At 38.1% G+C, this 26,746-nt stretch overlaps 3 protein-coding genes across 4 annotated transcripts; all 3 read right to left on the bottom strand.

Moving 5' to 3' along the window:
• Positions 1-1,439: 1,439 nt before the first annotated feature.
• On the bottom strand, positions 1,440-2,730 carry LOC122658153 (heavy metal-associated isoprenylated plant protein 2-like). The gene is made up of 2 exons (XM_043853059.1): positions 2,608-2,730; positions 1,440-1,762 (listed from the first exon to the last, which is right to left on the bottom strand). The coding sequence occupies exons 1-2, from the start codon at positions 2,690-2,692 to the stop codon at positions 1,440-1,442; spliced, it is 408 nt and encodes a 135-aa protein (XP_043708994.1). The 5' UTR covers positions 2,693-2,730.
• A 3,625-nt stretch (positions 2,731-6,355) lies between these two features.
• On the bottom strand, positions 6,356-7,137 carry LOC122658704 (heavy metal-associated isoprenylated plant protein 2-like). Its single transcript, XM_043853784.1, has 2 exons — positions 7,026-7,137; positions 6,356-6,812 (listed from the first exon to the last, which is right to left on the bottom strand). The coding sequence occupies exons 1-2, from the start codon at positions 7,032-7,034 to the stop codon at positions 6,468-6,470; spliced, it is 354 nt and encodes a 117-aa protein (XP_043709719.1). The 5' UTR covers positions 7,035-7,137; the 3' UTR covers positions 6,356-6,467.
• A 2,711-nt stretch (positions 7,138-9,848) lies between these two features.
• Positions 9,849-26,397, bottom strand: LOC122658703 (inositol-pentakisphosphate 2-kinase-like). Of its 2 annotated transcripts, XM_043853782.1 has the most exons (8): positions 26,231-26,397; positions 23,925-24,128; positions 22,504-22,651; positions 13,677-13,717; positions 13,434-13,544; positions 11,969-12,013; positions 11,205-11,804; positions 9,849-10,220 (listed from the first exon to the last, which is right to left on the bottom strand). In XM_043853782.1, the coding sequence occupies exons 1-8, from the start codon at positions 26,330-26,332 to the stop codon at positions 10,032-10,034; spliced, it is 1,440 nt and encodes a 479-aa protein (XP_043709717.1). In that variant the 5' UTR covers positions 26,333-26,397; the 3' UTR covers positions 9,849-10,031. The 2 variants fall into 2 exon arrangements, with proteins under 2 accessions (XP_043709717.1, XP_043709718.1); XM_043853783.1 differs by lacking the exon at positions 11,969-12,013 and having other exon boundaries at positions 26,231-26,389.
• Positions 26,398-26,746: the final 349 nt, after the last annotated feature.

The following is a 26,746-nucleotide window of genomic DNA, read 5'->3' as shown; positions in this document are numbered from 1 at the left end:
AAGATTGTGATTTACTAGACTTCTATAACCGTGAATCCTTATCCCCTTCAATTCGCTGTCATCTTCAATTCCTCCAATTCCTCACATGGGATGAAAATGACCACCCTACCCCCTGTCCAAAAATTCTACCCAAGGTGGGATCCACTCCCCCTATTAGAGGAATTGGAGGTGATAATTATTCTATAACCGCATGCGATAAGGATGAAAACAAATAAAATACAGATAGAAACAAATAGAAAAGAGATAAAAATATCGATGAAAACCAATCTCATCCAGTAGATACCGCTATTAATTAAAGTTATTGAATCAATAGATAAACAACCATCACGTTCAACCGACCACCATTTTTTTTTTTTTTTTTTTAAAAAAAAAAAAAAATCTTTATTGGAAAAACAAATCAGATAAAGTATTAAATGTTGTGGTCGAAGTTCTTACAATGGGAGTCAATCTTCCACATGATCTTTGTTATAATTTTCATTTGCTTTTAAGATAATTTTATAAAAATTATTTCCTAAACCTCCATTATGCTTGGAGTTATTCCTTTTTGGGCTTGTGTGACCAATGTCTAAAACTTGGATTAGGAAACGAGATAGGTCTCCATTTAATTCTGATTTGATTCCAATCCAATTCCTTCCGGAATCAATTAGAAATCGATTTGACTCGATGAGACTTAGTGAGGAAATCGGGGTTAAACAGGATTTGTGTCAGTTTTCGAGTCGAATCAGCTACTTCCCTTGATTCCGTTACAAGTTCTTAATACTGTGTATGTAACCACCATGGCTTAAAAACTGAATTGGGATTCGGATCGGTCACGACTGATTAATCGGCATGAATTGGATTGAGCCAAGCCGATTCGATTCCTAAAACCTTGGTGGTGACTACTGACCAAACTTAACATATATGGTGATCCAATACAAAAAAAACTATTTCTTGTAAGTAATGAAGTGGTAGGTAGGTGTGGGAGAGATCTGATCTGGCGTTTGTTGGGATTTCAAGTGGATTGGGGTTGAACCTACCGTTGAAGACTTTGAAGTAAAGTCTTAGCAACCCTGTGACTAGAGCTTCATTTTCGAATTCTCTATTTTCTTTGACAGAAACAGATTTTGTGTATACTCAATTTTGAAACCCTCCACTTTCACCCAAAGATTTCTTAATCTTCATCAGTGTAATATTGAAAATATTGGGAGAAATGGGTTTCTTAGAAATTGGAATAGAATCAATGCTTTAGGAACCAGGATCGGATTGGCTGATTTGGATCAGAATCCCGATTTTAGCTGATTTGAGTCGGTCGAACTACTGGCAAATAACAAAGTGGAAAATTGATTTTCCCAATAAATAAATAAATAAACATTAACATGGTCATTCCAATTTTTTTATTTATTCATTTTTTGTTTGGGGAGGAGATGGTTGACTTGTTGGGTTCTCTCTATAAACACGTGTCACAATATGGAGCATGACACGTTAGGCTCATCCCAGTGTCCGACGTGGATGTACACCCGCTCGCACCTATGGCAGGAACTGGAGGGTAGAGGAAGAAGTTGTTGACACTTTAGGTCGTCGTCGGGCTTGGGCTTGGGCTTGGGCTTGGGCTTTCCATCATCCTTTGGCTTTGAGTCGGTGGGGTTGGGAGGAGGCCCAATACTCTCCACTTCGGCGCATCTACCAGCAGCTTTCCTTGCCCGGACGATCACTTCGTAAGGATCGGCGTTCCCAGTAACCGTCAATGTTCCCTTTGCTGCATCTGCCTCTACCTTGTCTACACCTACCACCAACCACAACATACTATATAAGTAACCATTTTCACACACACACTCTCTCTCTCTCACAAGTTATTTTTGTCATCACCGAGGGCCCATAGGTCATTAGGGGTTGGCACCCAACTCAAGAAAAGTTGGCCAAGGGGTGGTGGCAGGGATTTGGGTCCTCTGTAGTATGACAAGGAGTGTAGCGCATTATCCGACGGCCCACAGTGCTTGGGCACTCAGCCCAACACACAAACGGGGTGTTGGACTGCATGCCCAAGCACTCTGGGCCATTGGATGTGTGCTACACTCCCTGTTGCGCTACAGAGGAGCCCAACGCTGAGGACAAGGGGAATAGCAAGATTTACTCAACGGATGTGGGGTGGGGCTGTGGGGGTGGGGGGGGGGGGGGGGAGGGAAGTCTAACATATGACCTCTCCCTGGGCTTAGGCCAGCACTCTCCTGCATTGGCAGCCATCAGGCCCACCATCAAACCAAGAGGTGCTCCGTTAAGGGTTTTTTAATTTTTTTTTTTGGGGGAGAGGGGTGGGGGGAGGCGAACATGTGACCTCTCGCTGGACTTAAGCTAGTGCTGTATTGCACTGGCAACCACCACCATGCCAATAGGCGTTTCCCCAATACTAATATGGATTGGCTGTATCGGGCTGATTCCTACAAATTGCAAAAAAAATCATTTTTTGATCGTATTGACTGACATGGATCGGTGCTCTATTAATATCGATCACTGTCAATATCGATACACATCGAATGACATGATTCTGATACCTAAATCCCACTCTCTCTCTCTCTCTCTAAAGGAGGAGAAGAAGAAGAAGAAGAAGAAAGGTGTATATATAATAATTACCTTCCAATCCTGAGACAGACTTGAGGAGCTTTTTCTTGCATCTTTGGCAGGTAATATCTACTTTCAAGACAGTCCTTTGCACCATGGATCGAAGAGCTGAGAGATGCCTCTCCTCACTCCTGCAACCAATGGATAGACCAATTAATCTCAGTAAGTTCTGGAAAGAGATGAAGAAGATTGGTGTTATATATAAGGAATTGAAGGGATAGGAGACTTGATGATCAGAGGGTTCGACGTCGGAGACTTAAAAAACAAACTAATCTATCAAGTGGTCGATCACTCTTTCTGGGTGGTTGTTTAACCTCCCTCGTCAACTTCTAAAAGATAGAGAGAGATCTTTATAACAAATCTCCAGCAACCAATTCAATTTGGCTTGTCTTATTCTCTATTGTTTGCATTTTGCCTCAAAACAAAATAAACAAACAAACAATCTTTTTATTTTATCATTAGAAAATAGAAATCGATCGACCCAGCGCTAGCAAATCATAGTTTTGGAACTACTGTAACCTTAATTAGTTTAATTTGACTTTTTCAACCTTAATTTGGTTTTATAGATATGGAGGCCGGAGGATATATATATATATTGACAATTCATTCCAAGACCCCACATCCAGTACTTAACATACGTTAACCGAACAACCCTATGCAAATGGATTGATAAACCAATTAATTATGTGGGAATGCATATATATAGGGGTGCAATTTTATGGGTGGGACACAGGGGCCATGCCGTGCCGGTCAGCCAATGTGAGCGCACGCGGTGGCACAAAAGGGAGCGGAATTTCCGTCATACATGGAGGACATGGCGGCCATTTCGGCCCCTGTTGTGTGTGGGCGTGACCCCTCCGTGACTGCATCCCACACAGAAAACATACTCCGATCGCATATATATTATATCAGGAAACCAATCAAACCTTGATCATATTAATGGTTTCCTAATCATTTTCAAGTCAAGCAACCTAAAATATATTTAATAACTCCTCCTTCCGACAGCTGAACTTCCAAACTCAGAAATTCTTTCTATATGATTTTTTATTTTTTTTTTTGTAATAATTTTAAGGGAAAAAGATCCTCAAGCGATCTCTAAGGGGATACTATGAGCCGGCTTGATAACCTTTCTACTGTTTCTGTGCTGAGAAACAGTAGTAATAGTTTTTTCCGTTTCCTCTATGACAGGGTTTTAATACACAGTATCAACATCAGCTGCTAATATCGATTCGGATCGATTGAATTGAACTATTTGCCCCTCAAAATACCGATACTGGCTTTTTTTGTTGGGACAATTTTGCCTTACTCTATTCTGATACCACCAATATGATAGCAGTCAAGTATCAGAATCGGTCGTGGCCGATACAAATCGATTTATACAGTCAGGTCAGTCTGATCCCGATACTTAAAACTGTCCATGCTCCGATTGGTGGTGTGGTGTGGAAATCTTTCTCATACCCTCTAACATCGCTAACACTCTCTCTCTCTCGCTCTCTCTCCTCTCTAATCATGTGAGTCCCTCTATTAATAATGAAACCGATTCCTCATTTGTGGTGTGGTGTGTGGGAGATCCCCTACACTGGCAGCGCCGGAACCCTCCCTTAATTTTAATAGTTTGGTTTTGGTTGTTAGCAGTAGTTAGGAGTTGGTGATTCCGATGTTATCTGAAACTTCACTTAGCATGATAACTTTGTCGACTGTTTGGAGTATTCCGATCGACACATATTGGATATCTAAGGTTAGGAAATATTTTATTGACTGATTTCGATCGATTTCTAACCATTATAGAGAAGCTCATCCAGATCTCAATTCCATTAGCCCCTTTAAAACAAAAAATCTCGTTTATGTTGATACCCTTGTGCACGTTCTCATTGGCTTCATGCTGATGTAAGGGCCACATGACCATGACCAGGCAGTATTCTTTTTACCTATATTGGGAAAAGATAGCCAACTCACATGGGCCCTACGCATAGACACAGGAAAAGATGCAAAATAACCACCCCACCCCTATAGAAAAGCGGAAATCTCAACCCCGTTCTCATTGGCGGCCATGCTGACGCAGGGGCCATGCGATCAGGTAGAAGGGAAACCATACTATCCATAAATGTGTAAACCTGTCCTGTAAAATGATTTCTTGTTATCCCTACAACTCAACAGCCTAATGTAGAAAATATGTGTATTTCCACCAACTTCCAAAGAGCTATTGGCGTGTTGGAGATTTCCTAACCTCAACAAACCCTTGAAAGGTTTTCTGAACATCTGTCCTCTTCGGTCATTGGGTGGGATTTATGGAGGGGATCGAAGAACAACAGTTTATGAAATTTTGAAGTCTCCAAAGACTTGTTGGGCAAAAACTGGAAAGACTTGGCAGAATTGATTTTGGTGACACAAGAATTCTCTGATTAAAGTCTGATGTATCAAGCATCTGTCAAACTTGGCCAAACTTGATTAGGACTAGAGAAAAATGTATTTCTGGGATATGAGGTTTTCTTTCTGAAATCTTCAGGTTCTTGAAGTTATATGTTCTCCTTGAGCACATTAACCCTGTTTTCTTGTTCTAATTAAGCATAATTTGCAACGTATTATAATTGACCTGAGAAATCAATATAATAATTAATTTAATCTGCACAAGAGAACTTTGGCAGTTTTTTTCCTAAAAAACCTTTCATAACAATCTTTTATGTTGGTACTGCTGCATTCATTGAATCATTGTTCAACAGTTCAGAGATAATATATGTTGGACTTTTGAAGCACTAAAATATACAGAGGGTAAAGAGTAAAACATCCATTACCAACACTGCACATCTCAGCTATTTATTGCAATTTCTCTTCTCTCTCTCTCTTACCTATATAGAATAGAAGGAACTATAAAGTGAACCAGTACAATTGGTAGTTGTGGAAATAATGCCCACAAAAAGGAAAAAATAATACATGGTCAATAATTATGGAAACCAGTTTTTTTTCACTTCATCATAAATCCCCACCCATTAATTAATGCTTTGAAACTCTCACCCTCTCACATATACGGTTTACGACCGTGTATGAAAACTTTCCCCATTTTCTTTCGAGGGTTTGTATGAAACTTTTTCTTGTGACTAGTAATCTAATTCAGAATTGAAAATTGACCAACTTAAGATTTAGTAACCTATTCATGCTTAACTACACTTCATCAACTTATAGCATAGAAAATCAAAAACCTCCTAATCTAAAGTGGACTATAGATGCATTGTGGTTAAATTCTACTATCTTAACCATCATTTTTTGTGGATTTCTGTGTAATTGTACCAGAGCTTAACTGCTGTCAACGACTTGTAGTAAACCCAATTCCATTACTTAAATCTTTTAGTAATATCACAATAATTGAGATGAGACTTGAGAGAGGAAGAAAATGCCAATGAAGAACTGTTAGAAAACAAAATCTCTGACTGGGAAATGGGATGTGTACCTTTGAAGATAATTTAAGTATGACATCAACAGTGTTCATAACCACAACAAGTTGATATAGTTTAATTAACTTGTTAATTAGCGGAGTCAGGTGGCATACATTGGCCTTGATCATTGTTACAGTTATTGTTAACCTTCAAAATATAATTGCATTAATTGTCTGGCTTCTTTTTGCATATAAGCTTAAGAAACACCACCTATGTACAGTTTCAACAATGAGTTGGTGATAAGCATTTCATGAAATGTGATCATGGGAGAGACAGATAAGCATTTCATGAAATATGATCATGGAGAGAGAGAGAGAGAGAGAGAGAGATTCACATTCCAATAGGATTTAGCATACTTCTTTCATAGACTTATAAACAACAGAACTAATGTACTGTGAGTCTTTCTTGATCCATGAATCACAGGTCTGAAGTTCAGAAAATTTATAGAATAGAACAGTAATTATAAGGATCTTCCCCTACCACATACCACACATCACATTTTTGGCATGTCTTTGGAACACAATAAGTTGCACAGGTATCTTTCTTCTCTTCCTTCTTCTCTTCCTTCTTCTCTTCCTTTTGAGGACCTATACTGACAAACTGTGCAGTTTTTCTGAATTTCCTCACTTTTCTTATTATCTCAAAAGGATCAGCATCTCCAGTTACAGACACTGTGCTTTTGGAAGTGTCAAGTACGATAGAATTTATGCCTTCTATTCCTGCAATTAACTTCATTACCTTCTTCTTGCATTTCGAACATAACAGTTCCACTGACACTACTGTTTTCTGCAACAATCAGAGAACTCCTTCAGTCCAATTCTGAACAAAAAACTAACAATCCTAATAGCAAATATGTACAGTTCTGTGGCAGGTGTCAGAGAAAACAAAAGGGAGTCAGGAGAATAATACAAGACATAAATGAAGGAAACTTGGATCAAATACCAACTAAACAATAAAGAAATACATATCAGGTATGAAACAGGAAAGAAAAGACAGAACCTTTGACATTGTTTTGGTACAACAATGGAGTGGAATGATGGAAAAAATAGCTATGGGGAGAGGTGGATCATATGTTGTTACTTATAAAGATCATCTTGTATTAGTTGTTCACATTTTTTGTTCTATGTTAATTTTTCTTTGGCTGCCTTTGATTGTAAAATTGCATTTATTTCTTCTGTTCAGTACTTGTCAATTTGTTTGTTTTCTTGTTGGTGAGGTCTGGATGGGCAATACTAGTAGAAGGAAGAAGTAAATGCTGGCTAGGAGGCTCTTCATTAGATCAACTATGACTGCCTGTAGGCATTAATTGTGTCTTCTTTTTTGTTGTGTGGGGGTAAGCCAAAGGACAAGATCCTTTCCTCAACTGTGTCTTTTTCTCCCCCTCCCCATTTTTGTTTTGTTTCGATAATTTACTCACAGGCTGTTCAGGTAGAGGAAATCTCTCACAATTGATGATAGAAGAGATAAATGAATGATCTGGTCTCATCCCATATAGTATAGTGAGTAAATTCAACTATGGGTATACCTACTGTTAAGGGTTAAAAATCATCTCAACAAAAATTAGAAATGAAGAGATTTAGTGTTTTTTTTTATCATTAATTGGCTCATAAATTATCGGTAGAAACCAGTGTTCTAAGTATCAGTATCGGCCAATATCAATACGGTGCTGATAGAAATCAGTTGCTGATACAGTCAAAAAATAGATTTTTTAACCAACAAGTGGTATTTTAGAAACATGGGTTTCCAATGCTTGTGCTAGGGCTGAAACTTGACAAGTTATAAGTACAATTACTAAATGGAAAAAGGTTCAATGAACCACCGGGGCACGATACGCTAGCAATTCTGTGCTTATCTCTCTCCTCACATGAAATGACCTTGTCATCTTCTAATGTACATTACCATTTTGTCACACCTCATTGGTACACTCCCCTTATGCTCCCACCAAACCCTCTCCCTTGCTAACATGAGCTATAATATGAAGATGGTCGTCACATTGCAGTTGCAAAATGTCAGGACCAACTCCAATCAGCCCTTCAAGGATCCTACTCGTACTCACCATTTTGTTGCTAAACAATATAGGGTTCAAAATGTTACCAAAAAATTAAAAAAAAGGAAAAGATTTTATACACGGCTGTGTAAACAATGTATGTGCGAGGGTCTCCCACAAAAAGTTGAAAAAGTAATAAATCCCCATCCATTAATTAATGCCTTAAAACTCCCACCCTCTCACATACACGGTTTACACAACCGAGTATGAAAACTTTCTCCAAAAAAAAAAAAAAAAAAAGATGGTTCAAAAAGGAGTCCGGATCCTCTACTTCCGCCTGCCCCTACTTCCATGTGCGCCCTACATACAACAGGATGCGCAAAAGACCGCCTTACCCCTGCCCGAGCGCCTTGCCTGAGCGGGGGTAAGACGGTCTTTATGCGCCTCATTGTGTGTAGGGCACACATAGAAGTAGGGGTAGACGGAAGTAGAGGATGTCGATTCTTCAAAAAAGATATAAGTTGACCTGAACAAGAAGGTAAACATCTAAGGCATGCACGTATCTGCATATGAGAGAGAGAGAGAGAGAGGAGCGATTGGTCCCAAGAGGTGGACCAAGGATGAACAAATGGTCCCAAGCATAAGCTTGTCTTCAAATGAATTGCCCCCAGAAGAGTTATGGGAAAAGGAAAAAGGAAGCTCCAAAACAGTAATGAATGTTTAGAACCAGATAGTTCCATGTCAGCTCATCGATCAAGGTGCAACCGATTTCCATTTCCTACTTTCCTAGTTCGGATCCGATCCCTGAAAGGGTTTCATTTCACCCCATGGAGTCATGGAGATTGAATTATAAATAATTCCCATTCTCTCAGAAAAATAAAATGGAATTCTGGATTACCAACAGAACGGTAGTTGATCCTGTTCAATCCTGCTGACAACTTTAAATAAGGGCATGTGGACTTGGCATGGACGTCTCTTTCTTGGTACAATGGGTACCTCCCATTAATTAACTATTAAATGAATACATATAAGTAAATATATATATATAATTAAAATATTAATTTTAATGAATAAATAAGTAAAAGTTCTAGTGGTCGTCCCCATCTATAGAAGAAGCCTCAAACAAATAACATATCCACATCAAAGGCATCAAATAAATCTCTCTCTCATAACTTTCCCTGTAATTTAGCTGCTTTAGGTACCCATGCCAAGTTCTGATTGCAGTACTACAGGAGCTTGATCCAGGGCTTCGGATATTTATTTTAGGCGGAAAAAAAAAAAAGATCAGAGGCCATTGGATCTCTATGGCCTAGTAGATACATAAAATAAAAGGACCGAGTTTTCCTCCACCCATGGTAAATGTGCAAGTTGATCACAGCATAAATCATAGTAAGCATAATCGAAACAAAGGTAGATAACAAGGAAGCTGTCGAGATACTAGAGCATGAAGGAGAAACCAAAGCATCAAAATGCAATAGCAATAATAATATAATGGGAGGGAGATCACTATCAGGCTGCGTGGCCCCTGCACCGAGTAGGGCATCCAACAGGGGTGGGATTGTTCATTTTACAGGGGCACGGCGGTCATTTTGCACTTCCTGTGTCTGGGTGCAGGCGCCATGCAGCCTGACAGCCTTTTTTCCCTATATATATATATATATATATATATATATAATAATAATAATAATAATAATGTATTTCCATCCAGATGCAAAACATTAGATCAAAACTGAGAACATCAAGGACACGACATAAACATATACTGCTACTGTTGAAGGATTCATCATTGCAAACATAGGTATATGAAGTTTGAGAAACAAAGCACGTAGATTTGGAAGCTCTCTCTCAGGGAACCTAAACTTTAATTTCAGTAAACGATGTTTTCTTCCATGAAACATGGGGTAAGTTCACTTAGCAGTTACATTACAAAAGAGAACCATGATTTAATAACATCTCCAACATCATGTAAGTAGAACAACAAAATCTAAACAAAGTACTTTCCACTACCTGCAAAACTTTCACTGAGGACATTCATCACTGCTATCGGGTTGAATCTCGGCAGTCTTAGAACCCCCACTGTTAGCAAAATATGATGGTCCATTATCCATCTTCTCCATTTGAGTGTAGCAGCTCACTATCTTCTGGTCCAATTCATAGTAGTAAACCATCTTCTCCAAGGGTTTCATATCCAGATCAATGAAATACACCTACAGGTACAGGTTCAGCCCAAAAGAGATCTCAAAGTAGTCAAAAGGATAAGGTATTACAAACAGAAGCATTATGAAAATGTATTGCAAAGAGAAGAACTTATCTTTTAGAAGCAAATGCATGTCAACAAATGAGCAACTTCAACCAAGCTAATAAACATAAATTACTACTGAAGCCAACAAGAAAGCTTTCTGATCTTGCTGTCAACCTTTTTAGCCTGAGTGATTCTAGGTGCCAGAAGAGATTAAGCACAGAATCAAGGCTCCAAGGTAACTATTTATCCACCTTGACACATGATCAAGGAAATAAGAACATGATATCCATCAATTAGGGCTGCACTTTTTTTTTTTTTTTTGATAAAGAACAATTAGGGCGGCACATAGGTGGGCTGGGATGGGCCAGCTCAAGTAGGTGAACATCTGTAATGGCGCAGGCTGACATGAACTTCACAAATCCAATTTAGAATGTTTTTTTTTACCTTTTTTTTTTGTTTCTGTGCACTAATAAAATTGGATTGAGCTGCAAATAGAATGACTAAATTTAAATGGGTAGTAATGGTGCAGAGCTGCAATGGCATAATAAAAGCCATTTGGCATAACCTGAACCTGCACCAAACCAGCATATGTCTCACTAAATGAAACAAATGAAACATGAATCAAACCAACATCTTGATTAGGCCTTACAGAACATGTCCCATAGGGGGCAGATCAGGTTGGGGTATTCACTCAGCATATACAATTGCCATGACCATATCAACCTACTGATAGACTGGATAAACTTTTCTAACTTAAATAAATAAATCCAGAAATAGTGGAAAATTTTTATTAACAAAAGAAAAGGAAAAAGTTCCATAAATGGTTATTCACGAAGAAGAGTTCAGAATGCATTCAAACAAGTGGAGCTTAGAGAATGCTGTGATTGACACCAATTATTCTGCAAGCCATGATCCAAGAAAAGAATAAGACACAGGAAAATTAGCACACCTTGTATTCAAAGCTTTGGTTTGTAGACTCCAGGCATACATTGCTATGTGGGGACCCTGGATCCCCATTTTCCCTCGGTCTAAAGCTGATCATTAGACTACAATCCTTTGCAGTTGTAGCCATCAAATAATCCCTCACAATCTTCAGGCTTTCTTCCAATGAAATAGAATGCAGAGATAAATATATGCGTGAGAATTCGCCGTCACCCAAATCTCTACATACCTTGCAAGGTTGAGAAACAATGTTGTAGTATGCATGTATAGCCCCTTCTATGTCAAGCAGATCAAGCTTCTGTGCTTCCAAAAGCCGGTCCAACACTCCTGATTTGAAAATTGTCTCTGATACAAGCTGTAGAAAACTTGCTGTACGCAGACCATAGTCCGCCTGAATAAGACCCTCAATTGAATCTTCAAGTGCCTCACTACCCACGAAATTAGTATTGTCAGTGCCACCTCCCAATCCCCCAAAAATCAGAGAACCATTTCGGAATATGCGAAAATTGTTCTGTGGTGTGACAAAGAGAGCCTTGATAGCCTTATGTATTCTTTCACTGGATCCAGAGAACAGATCTAGTGGATCATACTCACTAATCTGTGAAATCTGAGATACAATTCGAAACAAGTCTGAGATATAGTCAATTTCCCTTTTTGTTTATTGTGAGATGATTAAAATTTGGAGAAGAAAATTATATGCCAAAGTTGGTAGAAAAAGTATAACTAGTAAGCCTATAAATACAATGTAGCTGTTGATGATTTGTGGCACACCTTGAATCTAAAATTAAAAAAGAGAGCAATAACCTGGAGCAAGTACTGCTTCCGTGAGGTCCCGGGAGGGATGGACATGACTCAGTCCTAACCTTCAGCATTTTTTTGCATGAACTGGCAAGCCTCAGAATTGCATCAGCATCTACATACTGGCAGCCTGAGCTTTCACCATCGCACGCAGCGATGGCCCCTACCTTGAATATTAATTGACCAAATCAAATATGAATTTGCAATTTATCCAAAAGAAATCCCAGTAAAGGTGTGAAATTGTTTTTGGCATATAAATCAGAGTCATCTTTATGAGTTGGACAAAGGTCATACACGGTTCCAGCCTTTTGTTTTCTATTGAAACAACCAGCTAAAAGCCTAAAACTATTGACCAGCTTTCTTAAATGTTAATTATTCTTAATGGGAAAATTGCATTGTGATAGAAGCAGAGACAGTCATCCCTCCACATAACAAATTGTGAAAAGGTGCATCTTTTTTCAACTGGATAATCTGTTCCACGAGTTACGTCAGATAACAAATAATTTTGAAAAAGAGAGTGCAACTACAAAACTGCCCCAAGTTCCCCAGATTTGTCCGAAAAGTCGCTTTTAGGCCCAGGAAGGATAAAAATTCCATCCTCCCATGGGTCACAATATCACGACTCCTTGCAATTTGGTGAACACAGAGACCAGATAGACCCCACAGTCCCCTACGATGTTAAGTTTAAGCCGAAATGGACTTTGACATAAGGAATAATGAAGCATTGCAAATTTCTGGACAACCAAAAGGGTGTACAGATTAATAAAGGGATGCATGGACATACATGGGAGGGAGTGCCATTACATTAGAAGGTAAATGATTGAACTTGGATCTGAAATTGACACTGACCAATCCAGAGCATTCCATAAACATCCGATGATTAAAATTGCCATATCAACTTTCCACATGACACAGATAGGTGTGCCAACCACGAAGGATTCATGGTTGGCCCAGCTAAAAATATTTTAGCCAAAAAAGAAGGCCATGGAATGCCACAAAAAGGGCGTACCCAGTGTATGAGGCTACCACCACTGCAGGGTCTGGGGAGGGTCATAATGTACGCAGCCTTACTCCCGCTTCATGGAGAGGGTCAAAATTGCAATTATGGTAATTATGGAATTTGCAGCATACTGTATGATACAACAAAACAGATTGGTCTTTCTGGTGACATTCATAAGTGTTTTTAATTCTACACTCATTTTCCCAAGAACATAATATTTTAATGAATTCTATGATAAAAAACTAAGCAATATCAGGAATTTTCATAAAATTTATCACAATATAATTCTAAAGAAATGGTGTTAGTTGTTTATACAATCTATGGAATTAAAGCACAGCATAGCTTGTTGGATTTGATATCTAGTACCTATAGAAAATTACCAATTTGAATAAATTATGATACTTTGGCCACAAAAAATACACAAAGGATGGAAATTACCTCTCCTTGATGAAGCTTCAGGACTTGGTGCATTCTGAAACGAGTTATACTCCTTTTAACAGCATTTCCTTCAGCTATGAATCTTGAACATGGAATAAATCCACATTTGGGCTGCACTTCCTCAAGATGAAATGAAAACACAGAGGATAAGAGAAGACAAAAACAAAGAAAAAGGTTGGTTGGAAGAAATTCAGCAGCAGAAGCCATCAAGAACAAAGATAAAGAACAATTATAGAGAATCACCTTTATTTCAACTGATATGCAGGGACTCTCTTTAAGAGCACCTGAAAAGAAAATTTAAAAAAATTTAATTAAACCAATTCTAAAACAATTTAACATAACAATACTTTACATAAATGATATTCACTAATTGTTCGACAAAAATGTCCATTCTTGCCTTAAAAAAACCAACAATATCATTTCTAAGACCATTGCACATATAGACAGGTCAAAGAAAGGCTTACCATAGTAGCAATGTTATTAAAAGTTAAAACCAAGTAGCACACTCAACTCAAGGTGCAAGGCAAAGTGTATGCCTGAGGGTACTCATGTGCATTTTTTTAACTTACAATGGTATTGGTACTACAGTGAAAATGACAACAAAAAGACTAACATCAGCATATAAGCACTGTTGGTTTACCTCTGACAATCAGGACTCTTCCCCAACACAGCAGCAGCCTGGCAGCCTTTGTCTGAGAAAGAGTGGGTGAAGAAGAAGAAGAAGGAAAGGGAGGAGGAGGAAAAAAAAAAGGTACCTAGTTGTATTGGGGGATGAAGGAGGAGAGGGAGAAGACAAAAAAAAAAAAAAAAAAAGAAGTAAAAGCTAGGAAGAAGAAGAACAAGAAAACAGAGTGCCCAATATGCTGGAGGAGGAAAAATAAAAAAGGGGGACAGGGGTGGTAAAGGCAGAACAGGTCGCTGGAGAGAAAGAATAAGGAAAGAAAAAAAAAAGCAAATGACCTGGTTGCTGAAAAGGACATCTGAAGACTAGGTTCTGACCACCTTTTGTGTTGAATATATTGTACCGTGAGGGAGAGAGTTAGTGTTAAGTCGAGAGTGGGAGAAGTCTAAGTCGAGTCATAGTTTAAGTTACGTCTAAGTTGAGTCATAGTCAAGTTAGTCCTTGTTATTTACTTTAGTCTTTGGTTGTAATTAGACTCTTAGTAGATTTCCTACTAAGAGTCGGTTGCTGGACTAATATAAGGGAGAGGCTATCCACGATAGAAGCATTCCATTTAGTCCCTATCATGTTCACGCTCTCTCCTCTTCTCCATCTCCATCGTGCTCTTCTTCTTTTTCTTCACAGGTTCTGGTTGTTGAGATCAAGCTTTGTCACATTTTGTTCCCTGATTTTTTTTTCCCTTAGGATTTAGAGCACAAGCCAAGGCCCCAAACAAAGCAAAAACGAGCCAATCTTCCCATATATAGCATGTATTTGATTACTAAACCACCATCCATAACAATTTAAAAGCATTTTCACTACAAAAGAAAAATCCAATAAGGTAAGGGCATTCGAGGTCTGTTTCAGTGAGGTGCCCCTTAATGTGCCATGTGCAAAAAGGTGCAACCAGGCACTCACCTTAGTGAAGTCGTGAGCCTGGGGTCAAGGCAAGGCGCAGAGAGTGCACCTGGATGCACCTCACGCTTCAGGCACACCTTTATTTATTCTTGCCCTAACTACCCTGTAGCGAATTTGGCCTAACAGAATCCAAAAATGAGAATCCCGATATCCAGGGGATTGGTTGGGTAAAATACTTTGACAAGACACCCTTGTGTTGATACCAAGGTTCTAAAACTCGGGTTTCGACTAGGTTTCAACCAGCCAGAAAACGAGTTCGTCTCAGTTTCGACCATATCTCGATCGAAACCAGGGATTTTCTCCAGTCTAACTCGAACCTTGGTTTCAAGGCCCAAAAGTTGTTTTTTTGCCCTGATTCTTATTGTGTTGCCTATTTTTGACATTTTAAATTCAATCCATGCATTAGTTTCACATAAAGAACACTAAAAATATTACTTGTGGTTTTGATCCAAAGTTTGATACTGTATATTGTTCTTAGACATGGTATCGAATAAGGTTTGACCGGAACATATCTCCTTCAATATAAATGAGATTTAAGCAATCTTGGATTTGTTAGAAAGATTTGTTTTGATGGCTTTCCAACCATGGTTAGAGAACTCGTGAGATCTCGCCGAGTTTCTCGGTTTCGTGAGATAGCGAGTCGAGATGGCCTACGGTTCCTAAAACTGCAATTTCTCGGCGAGATCTCGGCCAAGTCTCAATACATATTTCTCTGTTTTTTTTTAGTCGTAAAATTTCAATATCTCGCCGAGATCTCGGTATCGGGTTATATGGTTTTTTACCCAGTTTTCATGACCCATATGCCCATATGCCCATTTTTTTAAAAGAGAGCAATGGACAGAACTCGGAAATCTCGAGTTCTGTCCAAAGCTCTCCAAAGTTTAGAGAAAAACACTCCAAGAGCTCTCTCTCTCTCTCAAATTTCTTCCTATTTCTCTCAAATCTTTGGTGGATTATGATGTTTGAAGTGAGATTCAAGTGGTAAAGTGAAGATTCAACTCCAAATCATCACCTATTTGTAGGATTTCAAAGGTATTTTCTAATTTTTCCCAAATCTATTTTTTTTCAAAAAAATTTGTGTAATACTTGTTAGATTCACGTGGTTTTGATATATGTTAAACATCTTTGCCTGATCTATCACTTGATGGAGTCGGATTTATTTTTCAGTTATTAAATTTTTTATTATAATTTCTAGAAAAATAAATGATTTATTTGAGAAAAAAAAATAGGATGAATAGTGATTGTTTGAAAATGAATTTGATATATGTTAAACAACTTGGGATGCTCTACAGCCCCATGGATTGATTTTTTATTTTCACCCATTAAAAAAATTATTTTATTTTTTAGATTTAATAAATATATTATAAAATTTTAAAATATATATATAATATTAAGGAAAAATACTTGTTGCTTATGGAAAATTATGTACAACATATGTACATAATATTCAACTTGAAATGGTGTCAAATACATCATTACATTATATTTTTTTATACTTTAAGGTATAAATATTTTAAAAAAAAATTCAAAATATTATTTTTAATTAAGAAATAAATACTAGAGTTAGGGGATAAATAAGAGATAGTTATTTCATAGTTCTGGTTGCTTGACATTACGTTTAAGAGCTATGAATAGCATACTTTAAGTCTTGAATACCTTACTTTAAGTGATCCATGGTTATTAATACATGTTTTTTTATGTAACAGTGTAAAATATAAGACATTTTGTACACAATGTCTGATATAGCATGGCAACATGGAGTCCCCATGTCCGTAGACAAAAAGAAGTCCAAATGCAGTTATTGTGGGAAGTTGCTATCTGGAGGAGCCACTAGGTTAAAGCAACACTTGTCTGGTACAGGCAAGGATGTTGCCTCATGCCCAAATGTTTCTATCCAAGTGAAATTGGCAATGGCACAACACTTGAAAGGAGGAAGATTAAAGAAAGCTAAGAGGGAAAGAATGCAACAAGAGTTTGATGAGGCAGTACTAGAGAGGACTGGTGTAGAAGTCCGTAGCGGAGATGATACTAACATTGGGCCTCCACCCAGTGAGTTTCAATTAGAGGCTGAATGGAGAATTTACCAGCAGACTTTGGCTGAGAGTAGACAAAGTTTTCATTTTGAGAATATAAGAGCATATGAGCAAGCAAGAGGAGCTGGTGGATCTGGCTCAGTTGTACCAGTGCAAGAAGATGAGAGGAGGAAAAGCACTGGGACAAGAGATATACCACGACCCCAAACCCGACCACGAGTACAAGCTCCAAAACCCATTTTTGAGCAGGATCCCACAACTTTTAAGCAATAAGATGCCTACCAGCCAACCATCCCGCAAGTATTTGGTGGTAAACAAGAGGAAGCACGAAAAGCCTTCAACAAGTTCATGCTTTACCATGACATTCCAGCCAATGTAGCACAAGGAACATACTATAATGCATTCCTTGATGCTGTAGGGAGGGCTGGTGCAAGATGGAAAGGACCTTCACCACATGAATTATACAATGTATATTTGCCTCAAGAGGTACAGGAGCTGAAAGATTACATTGATAGTTTGAAGCCATTGTGGGAGACATATAGGGTTACTCTTATGGCTGATGGATGGACTGGACCTACTAGACTATCCATCATAAATTTCATGGTGAGTTGCAATGGAAAGACTGTATTCTTGAAGTCCATTGATGCATCAAATAATGTAAAGGATGCATCATACTTGTATAAGGAGTTGAAGCAAGTGGTGGACGAGGTAAGACCAAGGAAGGTTATCCAAATTCTGACGGATAACGGTTCCAACTTTAAAAAGGCTGGAGAGAAGTTGATGAATAAGAAGAGTAAGAGGATCCGGCTCTTTTTGACCTCATGTGCAACCCATTCTATTGATTTAATGCTGAAGGACATGGGGAAAAAGACTTTGGTGGCGGGTGTGGTAAATAAGGGAAGACAAGTGACAAACTTTTGTGTACAACCATTCTTATGCTTTAGCCTTGTTGAGGGAGAAATGCAATGGAGATTTAGTGAGGCCTGATGTCACTCGATTTGCTACCAATTACATTGCATTGAAGAGCTTTCAAACTAAGGCGACAGGTCTGAGGTCTGTGTTTGCAAGTGATAAATGGTTTGGTTGGCAAGGTTCTAAGTCAGAAGATGCAAAGGCAGCACAACAGACCATCACAAGTGATGGATTTTGGAAGGACTTGGGAAAGTGGTTGCCATATTAGAGCCAGTGGTGGCAGTACTGAGGATGGTTGATACAGAGAATAAGCCTACCTTGGCCCACATTTATACTGCCATCCAAAAAATGAAGGAAATGGTTAGAGCTGCTATACCTCGAAGTGCAAAGTCCTACACTAACATCATTAATGAGCAGTGGGAGAAGCACTTGAGTCATCCATTGCATAAAGCTGGTGAGTTCAACATACTTTACACTTTAAATGTTATAACTTTTTTACATTTACATATTCAAAACCCAAAGACATTAAGTCAGTAAAGTCACTAACAAATCATATTTCTGGTATGTATTTTACTAGCATACTATTTGAATCCAAAGTATCACTACTCCCATGATCTTGGGCTAGATATAGAATTGTTAGAGGCAATTCAAACTGTTACTGCGAAGTTAGTGCTCAATCCAAAGACAGAATCTGTTTGCAATGATGAGGTGAGAGTATGGGACTTTGGTACTTTGGTAGTTAGTTTATGAATATAATTACTAAATAGGAAATACTAATTCCTCAAATTGAAAATAGATCAAATACTTTAGAGAGGCCTCAACAAGTTTCGGTCGACAAGCTGCAGTGGAGGGTAGACAAAAGTCAGACCCTGGTAGGTGGCATGATATTACATATTTACATTTATGAATTATAATTTTATCTCTTTAGAATGTACATATTCTTACTATTCTATATATGTAATGCAGGCGACTGGTGGGTGCTTTATGGTACAAGTTCACCTAACCTGAGAAAGGTAGCAGTGAGAGTGCTCTCACAAACTTATTCATCCTCCGGATGTGAGCGCAACTGGAGTACATTCTCATTGATAAATTCAAAGAGGCGGAACAAGTTGGGTAGCGAACGACTGGAGCAGCTTGTGTATGTGCACTACAATATGAGATTAAGGATGAGGCACATACGTGAAGGATTTGAGGCCAATGATAAAGAACCCATTGAACTGTCCAACATTTTCCAAGAGGACTCTGATGACGATGAGGATCCCCTATTCCAGTGGGTGAGGGATCGTGGTACACCTGATATGGATCAGCCTGGGGGTAGGCCCGACCCCACCATTGCGTCTGTAACCGGCACTGATGTTGAGGATTATATGTCGTCGCAAGAGGGGCGTGCACATACAGAGTCACTGAAACCTTTTGAGCCTGCTATAGGAAGTCCTGCTGATGATGATGGTGGTGGTGATGACAGTGGTGATGATTGTGATGGTGATGGTAATGGTGATGGTGATGGTGATGGTGATGGTGGTGATGGTGATGGTAGTGGTGGTGGTGGTGGTCATGGCATGCCGAGTGGCGGTTATTATGATGATCGTTATGAGGGGATGCACGAGCAGTACTAGTATGAGGTGGGAACGCAGGGGGACCCTATGCGTTTCACCGGTGAGTCTCAGTTTACGCATGCCACTCAAGATCAAGACCATGATGGCCACTCTAAAACATACAAAAGAAAGAAGGGTCGCCAACACTCACATCAGTTAGATGCTCAGGATGATGACAGCAGTATGAACACCATGCTTGCAAGTTTCGAAAGCATGAGGATAGATACTACTAGTGAGCATCAGTCATGGCAATCATCTCAACATCATCATGGCTATGACTATGGCCAGGAGAGCACCGGTTCTGATTATAGTGCCTATGGTCAGTATGGACAGTCAGCAACTGAGTATGACAGTCAAAGCTCTAGGTCAGGTTTTGGGTACATATTCCCAGTCCCAAACCAGCCATACATGCCTCAAACTCAATATGGCAGTTGCAGTGGATCTTACACCTCATACCAACAGCCTCCCATGTACCCTAAGATAGGGAGATTGGTATATATTGATCAGAAGACTTATATGGCAACTGTGTCACACTATGTGCAACACTACAGCAATTCCATGACATGGGAATTCTTTATGGATCAATGTGGGGATAAATTTATTACTCAATCATATTTTATGTACCAAATTCAATGAACATTGATATAATGTACTTTTTATTTGAATGTTTTGATTGATATTATTATGTACTAATTAGAATGTTTTGATTGCTAATTTGCAAAGTTTTACTAAATTATATGTAGAGTAGGTTGTTTTAGACTTTTAGTACGACTCGTTGCCTACCAACCTATGGTCCAAAGTAAAACTCATATTTGGACTTGTTTTTTGGCAAATCTGGGCGTGCCATTATGTTTAAATGACCTGAAATAGGCTGGATACCAAGTTTCAAACCCAAAATATGTGTAAAACCCACCGAGTTGGGGGTCCGAGTCAAAAAAATAAAAATTGCACCAACTAGCCAAGATCTCGGCTCGACTCGGTTTCTGGCTTGGCCGAGATGCCACCGAGACCCGAGTCTTAGAACTTTGTTTCCAACAAGTCCAAGATTGTTTAAATCTGATTTATATTGAAGGAGTTATGTACCGATCAAACTTAATTTGGTGTGCACGAATGCTGTCAAAATCGCTCTGGATGAAAATATTTTTTTGGACATCAAAACAAATGAATATTTTACCGCACTTTTGGTTTTTAGCAATGTTTTACCATATTAAGATTTATGAAATTTTTGGATTTGAGAAAAACCCCAACATTAGAAAGTTGAAAATTGCACCTACCGTCGAAAATCCAGTTTTTGTTCTTGAACTGGGGTGTTGACTTTTTTTCTGGAATTTAATTTTTTAACTATTTTTATTGGATTCAAATCGGGAGGTATTTGCTTAATTACGAATAATATCTTAAGTAAATGAAATACAAATACAAAAACATTTACTTAAATGAGTCTGTCCTGGTTTCTGGCAGTTTTTGGCATGAATACCTGTTTGTTCTAGTTTCGAGCCAAGTTTCCCCTAGTTTCGATGGGCATATGTGTTGAAATCACCGAGATATGGTCCAAACCATTCGAAACCATCGAAACCTGATCAAATCCAGGGATTTTATAAAATCCCCCTTCAACTCGTCTCGGAAACCTGCGAAACCGAGTTAACTCGGTGGTTTCGACAGGTTTCGGTCGAGTTTTTCTTCCATGGTTGATACCTCCACTCAAAATAGAAGGTCCATCAGTCAATCTATGTACAAATTCCCATTCCATCTCTCTCCCCTCCTCCCCACCACAAAAAAAAAAAAAAAAAACTATTTAGGATTGAATGAAGATTAGAAGACAGGGTCACTTTAAGGCATCTATTAACTATCCAACCTTAAAAAACCCTTCATTCCTTCTCCCATTTTACTAAAACTTGAAGTACTTTTCTTTCCAAATCACAGCAAATGATCTCAATGTCTATTAATGAACTCTGACATGCTTTTTTTAAGTTCCCTAAGAAAATGTCAAGATATTTCTCCTCCTAAAGCTTTTTCACAGCTGACTAAAAATAGCTTCAGTCGTCGATCTTCCTAGTTAAACACTGAACACATATTGTTGTGTTGATATACATTGTTGTCGCCCTTACTGAACAGCTCGAGCCTTTGAGATAAGCGGTTGTAACACGGAACCAGAGTTTGGAGGTCAGGTGTAGTGCGAGAGGTTTGTGTGTTGAGTCCCCATGTCTTGTGCCCCTCGGTGTCGTGTGATGGTATCACATGCAGAGCCATGTGTGTGTGGGCCTGCACATATGGGGGGTGTTGACATACATTGTTGTTGCCATTACTTAACAGCTCGAGCTTTTGGGATAAACGGTTGTAACAAACACAAACTGACTATTAGCACTACTCTTAGTGCTAATAATGTTGTCAATGGTTATCCATCAAACAATAAAGAGAAGGGCCATAACATGATATTAGTTCTGCTTTTGCAGGGTTCCAGATGTATCTCTAACAACCGTTGGACATGAGATTAATGGGGGAGTTCTTCATCCATATATTTCTATAGAAATCACACAGGATCCTGTGAAACCTCCTCTTCATATGGAATGTTTTAATTGAAAAAAGAAAAAATATTAGTGTACTGAGGGGATAGAAATCTACATGCACTACTGTAGGTGCTACTGAGCTGTCAGCAGCTGGATAGGAATCTGAGGGGATTAGCATACATGCCTCAAGGTAAGGATGTCAACTAAATTTCAACCAGACAGTTGACACCTTAATAGCACCTTGGATGTACTTTTTGAATAATTTTCCGAAAGAAAATTTTGTATCCATGTGGGATGCAGACCTTTGCATCCCTATCTGTGTAAAATAGCTATAATAAATTTGTACAAGTGAAATTTTGCATGAAAATCTATGCTTTAAAAAATCTATAAAAAAAAAGAGAGGGAGATTGAGATTCTCCCAAATATGCAATCAAGGATGATGTTTACCACGAGGGAAAACTGAATGATCAGAAATAAGAAGAGCTGAATCACACAGGGTATCAACCTTGGCAGCATCTACTCGCCAAGCAGGGCGCTGACAACGCACTTTGTTTTCAATAGACTCCAAGAATTTCCTAGACACAAGGACATGCATCTGCCATTTTCAGAGGGAGTTCAGGTCAATGATCTTTTCCATCAGGGATGCAACATTGAGTGAACGCCATGCTTATCAACAAACTACATGTAAAATTAATCAATCCAGATAATTCATTTAGTTGGTTACCTAAAAATTTTGGTAACAGTCCAATGTCACACCTTGACAAAGATATTCCTAAATGTCCAATTCATGCCTTTTCTTGAATACTGTTAAACCACTGATGTCAATGAAATACATGATGGCACATGAAGTACATGGATCAATGGATGCATATTTTCAATTGTTGGATATGAAATCAAGCATATGATGTGCCATAAAGGTTCATAAACATGAATATCCAGGACAAATATAAACGAGAAAAAGTAAAAGTAACAAGCATTCTTCTTAATAAAACAGGCAGAAGGCGAATGAGTGTTAAAAAAAAAAGCAGAGGATGTTACGATAACAGTTCTACAAGCATACAGTCTATGAATAAGGAGACTGGGAAGAAAATCTTTTCAACCAGCAATGGAGAAAAGATTCAGTAATATGTAACGTCAAATAGTCAGAGTCTACAGCTATAACTCAGTTTAAGATACCACACAAAGAAAATAAAAAGTGATTTAAAACTATAATGAACTTATAAACATATAGACAAACTTCTCAAGAGTGAATCAAGGACTGCCAAAGATTACTCAAGTCAGATCTGTCAACATTCACAAACTCCTTCGAACTGCAACCAAAATCAACCAAGGATAAGCCAACAAAGCACATAATTCATTATAGCTTCTTTACCAGCCTTAAAGAAAGAACAACATCTTCAATATCTTATATCACTCGAGTAACGGAGAAAAGGAAAAACCATGATTTCTCACTGACTTGTTTGTTATCAAATTGAAGTCTCGTCCATTTTAATGGCATTTGATTTAGCTAAGGCTCATAGGCTTAGGTCATAATTGACAAGTTAAAACCAGCCTCTAACCAGATCAGATATCAATTAAGGGTTTTAGACTTCCCACTCACAAAGAAGCTGACTACTAGTATTCTAATATAATAACAGTTTTCAAGCTCAAGTCAATGGTTTGCTAGTCTTTACGCTATTATGAATCAATACGCTTCCACACAGATAACAAAAGTCAAAAGTTGAACACATTTAGAGAGGGTATACTACATATATGATGGTTATTCAAAATTAACACATCAAATTTTAAAGTTCAGTCAACCCTCCTCCATTTCTCCCTAAAAGGCTGAACACATGAATATATCAAGTACACCTACAAAAGTGACATACCCCAACATCAACATGTTCAGAGCCTAGCAACGGTCTCATCACATAGAACACAAATAGTTGTCCAACAACTTCCTTTGAAGTGGATGACACAAGCTCATTGGTATCTTTCCAAATAAGGCAATCGAACATGGACAAAACTGAGGTATCAGTAGTGCATTGGGATCTGCTCCGGGGAGCCTTTTGTATGCGCATCACTTTTCCAACCTGTATTCGTCAAACCATAGGCAGATTAATCAAAGGCCAATGAGTAGATCAAGTTTCTACACCCAAAAAAAAAATTTGCTGACAGAAAAAATGGCCATACAGAATTCCAGAGGAACTGGAATTTCCAGAATTGATGCCGCACTGAGGGAATGGTTTCCACTTTCAATAAAAGATTTTATATGATATAGATGGATAAATGCACATATTGATTTTGGCACATGCTAACCTAGTTTGTTCTACTTGTGCATATAGACTGTGCATGCTACATGGATGCATTTGAAGGCTTATATCATCATGAAATTTAAGCAGCCATTAAGTCTAAGAAATCTAATTTTAAAACTTGGCAAAGGACTAAGGATGCAAAGGATTTAAAAGAAGGTATAAATTTGCTAGAAATGAAGCTAAGAAAATAGTAGGGAAAGCAAGGACTAAGAAATATGAGGAACTCTTTAACAATTTGAGCATAAAGGAAGGGGGGGAAATATGTATAAAACTAGCTAAAATGAAGGAAAGGAAGAGTATAGATTTCAACCATATTAGACGCACTAAAAGTGAAAATGATAAATTATTAATAAGTGGTGATGATATTAAAGATAGATAGAAAAGCTATTTCTACAACCTAATAAATTAAAACAATACAAGTAATAGTGTTTTAAAAGGTTTTAATAAATAATAACCATCAATAAACAACAAGTCTTAGATATATACGAAAAATCAGGGTATCTAATATAAAGAAAGTTTTAAAGAAGATGAAAATAGGTAAAGCAATAGGTCCATACGGTATTCTAATAAAGGTGTGGAAAAGTTTAGGATTTAGTGAAATACTTTGGCTAACTAAGTTATTTAATAAGATTATAAGCACAAGAAAAATGCCAAAAGAATAGAGGAAAAGCATTATGGTTCCGATTTATAGAGATAAAGGTGATATATTCAAAGTTGTAATAACTGTAGAAGACTAACATGTATGAGCTATACCATGAAACGACGGGAGAGAGTAATTAAAACCACCTTGAGACAAAAATTAATATTTTGGATAGCCAAATTGGTTTTATAACAGGAAGATCAATCACTGAAGTTATTTATTTTCTTAGGAGATTAATGGAAAGATTTAGAAATTGTTAGAAGGATCTCCTTATGGTCTTTATTGACTTAGAAAAAGATTTTGATAGAGTCCCTAGAAAGTTAATTTGGCAAGTGTTAGAGAACAAAAGTGTTTCAAGTAAATGCGTGGATATGGTTAAAGATATGTATAATGGTGTAGTGACTAGTGTAAGAACATGTGGTGAGCAGGGTAGTGAATTCCCAATTATAATTGGATTACATTAAGGACCAGCTTTAGGCTCATATTTGTTTGTGTTTATCATAGACGAGCTGACTAAAGACATTCAAGATTAGATCCCTTGGTGTATGCTTCCTGCTGATGGTATTGTTTTGGTGGATAAAACAAAAGCAGGAACAAATACAAAGTTGGAATTATGGAGATCAACATTGGTATAAAAAAGGATGTAAAATAAGTATATAACAAAAACAAAGTATATTGTATGAAACTTTAGTAATAATAAGACTAAAAGTGAGTTGATGAATATTGATGATAAGAGAATACAACAAAGTGAAAATTTTAGGTAACTAGGGTCAATCATACATGAAGAAGGAGAAACAGAGGATGATGTTGCACAAGCAATTAAAATAGGGTAGATGAAGTATAGAGGTGCATCCGGAATGTTATGTGATCCACATATTCCTTTAAAACTGAAACTCGAAGGAAAATTTTATAGGACAGTTATAAAACCAGCAATGATGTATGAAGCTGAGTGTTGGGCAGTGAAGAAACAACATATAAACAAACTTAATGTAGTTGAAATGAAGATGTTGAGATGGATGGGTAGTAAAATTTACTGAGAAGGGGGCTTAGGAGCAGAGCACAGCAGACAGAATACTGGATTAGTGCATCTACGACACAAAGTCTCTAACACGAGAACTCTCCTTGAAGGTTGAAACGGAAGCTCGTAACTAAAGAATGTATGAAATAATAATCAATGAAAGGTAAAATAAAAAAATTAAAAAAAAAAAAAGGAATTTAATCAAGCGATGGACGTACGTACAAAATCAGGAGAAGATCCGTTGTAAGCAAGAACAAGATTCACAGCCCCTTCTCCTCGGTAAATCCAGTCGGCTGCATCTTTCTCCCCTAAAACAACCTCCATGCATTCAATCGCACCCCTGCAATGCCATCCAGAGAAGGATCAGACTCGATAAGAGAATGTTAGAAAGACCGAATTGGAGGAGGAAATCAAATCGAAGAGACGACGAGAGCTGATCCTTAACTTGGAAGTCCCACGATTAGATAACCCTGCAGAACCTCGTTTGGGAGATACGAATCCGCAAACGAAGAAGAAAAAGTTTAAGACAGGCGGACACACAGACTCACAGAGAGAGAATGATAGAGTTAACAGTGAAGGAGTTGGATTTTTTAAGCGATGGTGCTATCGGAGAGAGAGAGAGAGAGAAGACGAGTCAGGAAGACAGCGACAAGTGACGACTGTAGCTGCGAGCACCTCCGGCCATCTGCCGCGTCATTGATTCAAGTTCAACACGAGAATCGAGGAAGAGCTTTTTTC

Source organism: Telopea speciosissima, chromosome 4 (genome assembly GCF_018873765.1).
Source record: "Telopea speciosissima isolate NSW1024214 ecotype Mountain lineage chromosome 4, Tspe_v1, whole genome shotgun sequence".
NCBI lineage: Eukaryota > Viridiplantae > Streptophyta > Magnoliopsida > Proteales > Proteaceae > Telopea > Telopea speciosissima.
This window is presented reverse-complemented; position numbering and strand designations above follow the sequence as displayed.